An 8,689-nucleotide genomic window follows, 5' to 3' on the forward strand; every position below is an offset into this window, starting at 1 on the left:
CCAATGTCGAGTCGATGTTAGACTTATATTAAGGCAAGGTATCGAATTTTGTCAGCAACATTTTCCCATTTATTTGCTCGTGGAAGTTTAATTCATGGAAACTTTTAAGTTCTTAATCGCTCATGATAAAAAAATTTGTCATATTTATATACCGAACGAATCTAATTTTAAATTGAAAAAACAAATGCACCTCTGGATAAGAAAGAAAAATCAAATCTTGCACGTATCTTCATATTGCATGATTGTTCCTTCCATGTAAGTTACATTACGTTATAATTGAGCACTGTTGATTGCGACTGTTTATTTATTCACGAATGAAATTAAATCGTAATGCAAACGGCGCATCTAGTTAGGAAATAATTACATGCGCGCGTTTTATGACGGCAAATTAACCGTGCCCGGTGAAAATGCGCAAAACTCCGGACGATTATTTCTGTAAAGCCGTCGCGCAGATTTTGTAAATCGCGGCTATGACGATTAAACGGAAACGCACAATCATCGGGGTTCAAGATCGCGGCGAGAGCGCAAGGAACGGAAAGTCTCGGCGCGTAACACGCGCTACCCTGAGTGAGTCGCGCGAGCCCTTTGTGCCGCTCATTTACTTTAATTACGTCCTAATTGCGTTGCATTAATTTTAATTACAAACAGGAAAGCGTCTACGTTTATGGCATTGGCGTGACTGTGCGACGGGCTCGCGCTGCGTTCGTTATTTGGCCAACGAAAACATTGTCCCTTTGCGGCTTCAAATCCGCTGATTTTCATTAGACTATTTCGCCCGCTTTTTGTTTTTATATCGTACCTATGTAGGATATAAGACACCGACAAGAAACGGTGTCACAAAGACAGTGAAAAACCACATTTATTATAAACCGTGAAACACGCTCGAAAATTAATTAATTTAATATGCACTGCAATATTCGCGCGCAGGTATTTGTAAACAGTTAAATTACGTACCCTTTACGTATAACGTGGTCGACTTGGAGTACTCTGTGCCTACGGAATTGTTAGCAACGCATTCATACTTCCCCTGATCGCTTACGTCGGATTCGGTAATCTGCAAGGCACCTGAAATGCAAACGGAATATTCCATCAACAAGATATTCTCTCCTAACGTATCGATTACAAGTAGCGCTTTTATAAGCTTCCGAGACGTATCCTTTCAACATTTCGTGATACCGGATTACGCGCAGCTACGCATATCGGACTCTATTACGTCAATTACTATCATTTGTTATTGTCTCTTGACCCTATTTTTAATTAACGCGATCAGATTTATTTATTCGACAGCGCAGGTTTATAAATCGTCAGAAATGATGTGAGGACGGACGATGAGAAACGTCCTTTGGCGTACTGCGTTCTGAGCAATCTCCGTTTCGTGCAATTAAATTTATAAGTACGATAATGTGTATACGGTAACGAGCCCTGTGACGGAACCGCGTGAGTTTGAGCGAACGTCTATATTCTCTGCCGCTCGTCGCGTCTTTTACTTCATTTTTCCAGCGCTAATAGAGTTCCTACCGCGTCCTGCGGAGACGTCGAGCTCCGGTAGGGCTGCAAAAGGTCGACCTCCTCGCGTCGCCCTTTTCTCCCTCACCCTACCCGTCCCTTTTCCTTTCCCCACCCTGACTCGTACATTCCGTTTTCCGTCCGGCTTTCGGGGGTTCGTGCGGGCGCTTTTCACGATGCATCAGCTCCTTCGGAGCGCGATACCGCGATGATAAACCGGCCGTTGCGAGGCGTGTGATTATCTTCGCCGACGTCACTACCGGCCCGGTATAATTCAAGCCCTCCCCGTGACCTTCTCCACTCTCACGAAGGAGCCGCCCTGCCCATTCGTAAAGTAAACACACCGGCGAATACCGGGAATCGAGAATGGGGCGTAGAACGGGAGACTGCCGTTGGGATCGATCGTTCGCTTTCAATCTTTCTAACATTTTATCGACGATGACGGTTTAAATTAGGGGATGGTCCCCGAGTGAGATAAACGGCGTCCAAGTGCAAATACATTGTAAAATTAACGCCGCGATGCCGCGGTCGCTCGGTAAGACGTGCGGCGTCTATTACGAAGATAAAACTCACGGGGTGAGACGGCCGTATGTGAACCGCGGCAGGCTGCATCGGGAACGAAAACGCGACTACACGAACGGGCGGATTGGTTTACCTCGAAACTCGCGGTAAACCCCGAATATTTTTTTCCCCCGGAAGACAAATATCGTGCGCGGACCGGTGCGTTGTTTCCCTTGCGAGCGAACGAACGAACGAAACATGTGCGCGAACTGTTAAAGGGTTCCGTTTGGTTATTATGGCCCCCGGGTTAAAACGGAGTCCGCAATTATCGGCGTGACCCGGCGCGGCTGTTAATTTCGCAGGCCGCCGAATTTTCGCCGGCCGCCGATTTCGGAATTCGTTATCCGTCCGAGTAGGTTCACGTGCCATACGCGGCGGTTTTCAGTAGGCGCATTGCGATCGTGACTCTGATTGATCGTGGGGGAAAGAGACAACGGAGACGGGTAGTGGCGTAATTAAAATTTTGGGGAGCTTGTCCCTCGCCCTTGATTGAAAATCTGAATCCTTAATTAATATGTAGCTATTTCAATGACTCATAATTATCCGTTTCAATCTTCCCCCTTCACCTTTTAAACGTTTCATTTTACTAATTCGTACGAAACGTTTGATAAAATTTCAAGAACGACGTTCTATCGTTGCACTCTAGCCAAGGATAGAACGAACTTTTGCAATATTAATTATAACTTGGTTATATATCACATCTAAATCTTATAACATTAAAGTTTTTTTATGCATGTAGTAAGTATAGACTGCGAGAGTTTAAACTTCGTACTGCGATTTATCGAGATAGTCCTGGTAAGGAAAGAACTCGCCTAGGATAGAATTCGGTAAAGTATTTGGTAGATAGACGAGAAAGAAACGGAAGAGAGAGTAAGGGTCGAGGGTAGAAAACACTCCATCACGAGTGAGAAGCGAGGCGGACTGATATCGCGTACGATCGGAATACGTAATCGTGCCTCATCTACAATTTCCCGTAAGCCGACCAGGAAGGAACGCCCGCGCGCGGTCGTATTGTTATCCCGATGGAATCACGTGCGCATTGTTAGCGCACCGACGCGAAAAAGTTATACCCGGCGTAGAGTATGGCCTAACACGTTATCTATCCGCTATCCGGAAAAGTTCCCTTCACGCGAACAGCAAATATGAAGGACGAAGGACGAGGAGTATGTATCACGATTTTTAGATCCTTCACAATTTCCATATTTGAAGTTACCATTTTCGTTAAATTAGGAGTGGAATATACAATTGGAATTTGTCGCGTTGCTGTACCGTTAATTGGGGCTTTTTGTCTTTTTTAATTAATTGTTACTTCAACTTGGTTCAAGTGCCTTTCCTCACAGACGAACTCGCAAACGAGCTCCCGCGCGCCTATTGGAATTTATTTTCCAACTCGGGAAATATATATCATTTCATTAGGTTTCAGCCTCTGCTGAGATTTAAGTTTCTTTCAAGTTGATGCTTGATTGTGAATTATTTTTCAAAAGTGAAATTCTTACTTCTTTAAAGAAACTGGAATGTTAACGACCTGCTATTTATCCACGTCTTAATTTAATTTTTCTAATAATTACTCACATACTATCGTGCGCGCGCGTATGTTGAATCAAATTATGACGCGAAGGTTCTTTAACGCATTTACACCAATATTAAAAACAATTAACGTCTTTTTCTCTCCATCTTACGGGTTTCACTAACGCTAGTTTTAACGTCCCATTGTCTGGTCGGTGCCATAACTTCTCACTTTATCGCGTATACGTGCGAGACGTAAAGAACAATGTAGAATTAACAGGCGAACGCGCGAATTACCATTGGTTTAACGATAACATTTATACGGCGTAATAGCCGCTTAAAATATTCATAGGTGCTGCGAAGAGGGACGCGATGATGAACAATTAGATCTCGAACACGTGGGACCCGACTCGAGATGACGGTAATGCACCGCGCGCGGACTGTTTCCTATAAATTTTAAATAATCAGCGCATGCGAGCCGCTTTAAGTATGATCGGCACATATAACGCCAGAGGGAACATGAAGAGACATTTGCGTTAAAAGCCACCGACATAATACCCTGTTCAACTTTTCATAATCCCAGTTTACCGTATCGATCGGGTAGTCGGAGTCAGGAATATTTTAAATGGGTAGTAGAATAGATAGTGCGATATCTCTATCTTTTTGCCGTAAAATTTCCAGTTGAAAAATGACTCGTTCGTCGAAACTGAATATTTTTGCATAATAGACTTTTTGCACTTTTAAAAGTGGCGTGATTTCGGATTTGAGACTGTAAATATTATATAAGATATCGTGTCGATTTGTCAATCGCACATCTCTTACAATCAGATTGTTCTCATGGATTTTCAAATTCGATTTGCACCGCTAGAAATATAACGGCATGTATCTCTTTCTTCAATCGTTAAAACAATATTGCGTACCTCGAGAAAATGTTCACGCTACTCTTTCATCTTGAAGATCGATGCAATATACATACGTAAATGTCTAAGTTTGGACCGTATTTTATGATGCACTAGGGACACAAAAGATGGATTGCATCGATTCAAGCGCAATTTTTAATATCGCGTCTGCCGTATATAAAATTACGAAAACTGCTTCTATTTCCATGTTTTATTTCGGCAGCGGTATAATGTCTTGTTTTTATTAAATAGTTGTTACTGATGCATTTTGTTTTTACATCCATGGGATATGCAACGAGATACGCGGCTGAATAAAAATAATAGGTGAATACCACGGCCCTCTCGCGCTAGGTCGATCGATATTCCCAGTACATAACAATTAACGACTTTCACGAACTTTGATACGTAAAGCAAGCAGATTTTTTTACGAGAAAAAATCGGCTTAAAATTCATTGAGGAATCTGTCACCGATGGCCAAGTAAAGGCTTGAGATAAGTCCATTATTAAACGCATATCCCGCTTGTAATGTTCTGCTTTTTAATAGAGCAAGAGGATAGAATCTGCTATATAAGCTCTGTGCATCTAATAATCTAAGATCTCTGTTTTATAGTCGAGATTCCATATAATTCGCTCTTACGTTTTAAGGAAAGAAACGTATAAAATGGAATTGCAACTTGTCTTTCATAAAATGTACGTGTGTGAGACATGCGTACATTAAAGGCAGACAAACGACTGAGTGAGCGCGAGATGCAATAGTGTTCTTTCGTTGTTTTCCAATCGACCGATTCAATCCAGACGAACGGCTTCGCCACCGATGCGCCGGATGCGCGCCGATCGGATGTACCGGTGGGGGGGGGGAAGAGTGTCGAATTTTCCTTACGCTTTGGAAAATCGTATTCGTATCTCGCGGAAGCTTCGCGCGACACATTCCGCCTGTCAGTAGGCGCAGCGACAGCATTTTTCTCGGGCCTCTCCGCGAGATCCCGGATTACGCGCGGGGATATGCAGCGGCACGAGCGTGTGTGCGCACGATGCAGGCGAAAGGGCGTATACACGGCCGCTATTTGTGTGTTTGCCGACCAATATTGAAATGTCCCCTCTTACATTTAATATCACGGGAGCAAATGCGACGCGTGTACGCATGTACGGGCACGCATACCCCGGACGCGCGGTACGCGCGACGACGAATGCATCAAGTGCGTCGTCTCACTCTGTCTCTTCGCCTCATCCTCCGCTTCTGGATAACACGCGTGGGGTGGAATCGAAGGATGAAGCGGGGATGAATTCGCCGCGCACACGACACGGTGAATACAGGATTCCATCCGGATAGAATACAAATAGGAAATATGTTTACACACTCCGAAAGCATTCCGAGATGTACGCCGCGCGTGTACCTTCGATGCGCCCATCGCGCGCATTTGCCGCGACACTTTTTAATCCCGGCCGGTGTATTCAGCGCGGAATTTCGTTTCAATTATATTAAGAGTTCGCATCGGCGTTTTTGCGATTTAGTAGTTTTCGATCATTAAGGATGATTCGGAAAACAGCCGCGGGTGTTTCCAATTTTTTCTTCTCTCTCTCGGGTCAAATGTGATAAAAAAAACTCGGCGAAAAAGGTTGGGTGAAAAAGTGGAATTCAACTTTTTTGAAGAACTTGTTCTTTATTTAGAAATTCGATAGTGATGGGCATGTACATTTTTAACAGAAAATAAACGAGATATATCGGAACAGCAATTTTTGCACATTTTCCAAACAAATCTCAATTTTTACAATTATCCGATTCCGGGTTACATTTCGCGAATAAAAAAAGAAGAAAGAAATCGGGGGGGGGGGGAAAGAGGTTCTCCTGTTCTCTCGAGGCCCCTATGCTCGGTTTGCTAAATCGTAACTACATCGACGTACATCAATGCTGGTTCGGGATCTCGATTGTGTCATCAAGAGACAGTTTCCAGTGGCATAGCTCGATTGTAAGCGTGGCCTGAATGTGATCCCGAATCAAAGGCGCAGATGGGAAATTACCGTCGAAAGTGACGCATTGTGCTAATATAAGGACAATCGACAGCATTATGCGGGCACGAAGAGATCGCGGCGAGAAATGCTTTGGACGATCCGTCGGGGTGCATAGCGGAGCTCTCTCGCCGGAATAACAGCAGAACGAGTTTGCGCCAGTTATTTAGGGGATTTAGCGCCGAGTTCTGCCTATCCGGATTAATTAAAGTGGAAAGGCGGCGGCGGCGACGGTGCTCGCTCGCGCGAGTTTCCTATCGCGTGCAATTGCGATTTCTTGGCGCCGTTCCAGCTTTGTTTGAACGCCGTTGTTTTCGCGATCAGAAACCCCGTCGAACCCCCGCGCTGTGTCGCTGCACAAGGAGGACTCGTACTCGGTCTTTTGACGAAGCGTCGTTTAAGATAACGAACGCTCTTCTCTCCCTCGCGTCTCGCCTTGCGTCTTTGTACAGCGAAAAACAACGGAGAGGATCCGCTTCTCTCCGAGGGTATATCGGGTAACGCCGCCCTTTTTCTCTTCATCCTCTCTCGTTCTTGCCTCTAACCATTGGGTTCCTCCCACCGCGAAAAGAGAGTAACTCACTCAAGCTCCCTCCGCGTAGCCGGTGTCATAAGTCAACCCCCTGGGTAAAGGGTGGTCTAATGGGCCCGGGAGAGCTTCTCTGGGGGAGCCACGGCGACGGTGGTGGAAGAGAACGCCGATGGGAAAGGTGGAGGACGCGCGCGTCCCTCTCGCTATGGTCGAACGCGAAGGGGAAGAGGGATGAGCGACGGGGTTAAGAAACTGGCTGAGAAGGAGCACACGTTCGGGAATTTCAGCATAAATGTTAAGCTCGAAATGCCCATTCCATCCTGGTGCCTGGTTGCGAACTTCGCTGCCCCTTTTCGCAGCTCGCGGCACGTCGACGGTACAAAATTTTGCCAACACCGACAAGAGACGCGCCCCACGAGAATCGACATCGAGCTGTTTATGGTGTGGATTTCAGTGGTGAATCGCGCGAGCAGATTTAACAACACCGTTGGCCATTGTGCCACGTCGAGCTGCGTGTGACGCGGCTGTGTTAATCGATGCTACGATATCAAAGGTAATGAGCTGCAATATGAGGAGTTTGTAAACGGCTGCAGCGCAGGATAATTGTAACATTCGCAATAATCCGAAACCATAATTACTGCACACGTTGAAAGGGCATGTAATTAACTTCTGGAAGATTGGTAGGGCGAATTCTAAAATGTCGAAATCGTGAAAAAGATAGTAATCAGCGAGCAGTCATCAAATGTAAAATAGACGGAGGTAATGAAGGGGAGAGCAGAAAAATGGAGCGCGTGATAAGAGTATATCGCCCGTCGCGTTGTTTGTATCAAACTTGGTTTCTCTTTGTTATTAACTCGGGCTAATGGGTCGGAGAAAATCTTGTCGCGATACACCGCCACGATGTGTTTGCACGAAAAACACACGCATCTCTTCCCGTGTCGGTCTTCCCGATGAAACGCGAGATTCGTTAATTTGACTGGTGCTCGGTTTATTTCAGGCACAATAATTAAGGGTGCTGTTAGGCGCCATGTAAAAATACGACATGTTACGTTTAGGCCCGGACTTTGCTCTATAATCATCGCGGTAATCGTGGGATTTAGGAGACCACCTGCCGAGATGCTTGTGACGCAACTTGAGGGGAAATCTCTCGGTAATTAGAATTTAAGTTAACGCTTTTCGTCAAAACATTTTCTCGAGTGAACAGAGTTTCAATCATTAGCTTAAACAGTACTGACGAGTCCGCGAAATGATACGTAAAATGTACAGTAACAGCCACTGAAAGTAATTTGAAACACTAGGTATAACATTTTCAACTTATTTCATATTTCGTAAACACGGGACAACGAACGCTCACCGTTCGTTCTTGTTTTTTCGCCGCGCGGTATGCGTGACGTATGTACTACGTACTGTTTACGCGAAGGTCGCCGCATTATCATTCGCTCGCCGAGCTTCGGGCCGGCCGGTGGCGTCGAGAGTCGGCTCCGTGCGTTGTATTATTTCCGCGTTATCGGTTCCCGAAACGCGATCGCGATAAGTGTGGGGATAAAATTTTCAACTTGTTTCACATTTCGTAAACGCGAGACACTGGATTCTCAACGTTCGCTTTTGTTTTTCTCGCCGCGCGGTATGCGTGACGTACTACGTGCTTAATTGTTTGCGCGAAGGTTGCCGCGTTAAC

The 8,689-nt window shown here is 45.3% G+C and overlaps 1 protein-coding gene across 8 annotated transcripts in view; it reads right to left on the reverse strand.

Moving 5' to 3' along the window:
• LOC105567774 (tyrosine-protein phosphatase Lar) overlaps positions 1-8,689 on the reverse strand; it is a 419,078-nt gene that overhangs the window by 27,133 nt on the left and 383,256 nt on the right. For all 8 annotated transcript variants that reach the window (XM_012022900.1, XM_012022901.1, XM_012022895.1 and 5 more), the window contains one exon: positions 955-1,065. In XM_012022900.1, coding sequence (XP_011878290.1) covers positions 955-1,065 — 111 coding nt within the window. The remainder of the gene's footprint in view (positions 1-954; positions 1,066-8,689) is intronic.

This window comes from Vollenhovia emeryi, unplaced genomic scaffold (assembly GCF_000949405.1).
Source record: "Vollenhovia emeryi isolate VEMERY1.0 unplaced genomic scaffold, V.emery_V1.0 DF939134.1, whole genome shotgun sequence".
Classification (NCBI taxonomy): Eukaryota; Metazoa; Arthropoda; class Insecta; order Hymenoptera; family Formicidae; genus Vollenhovia; species Vollenhovia emeryi.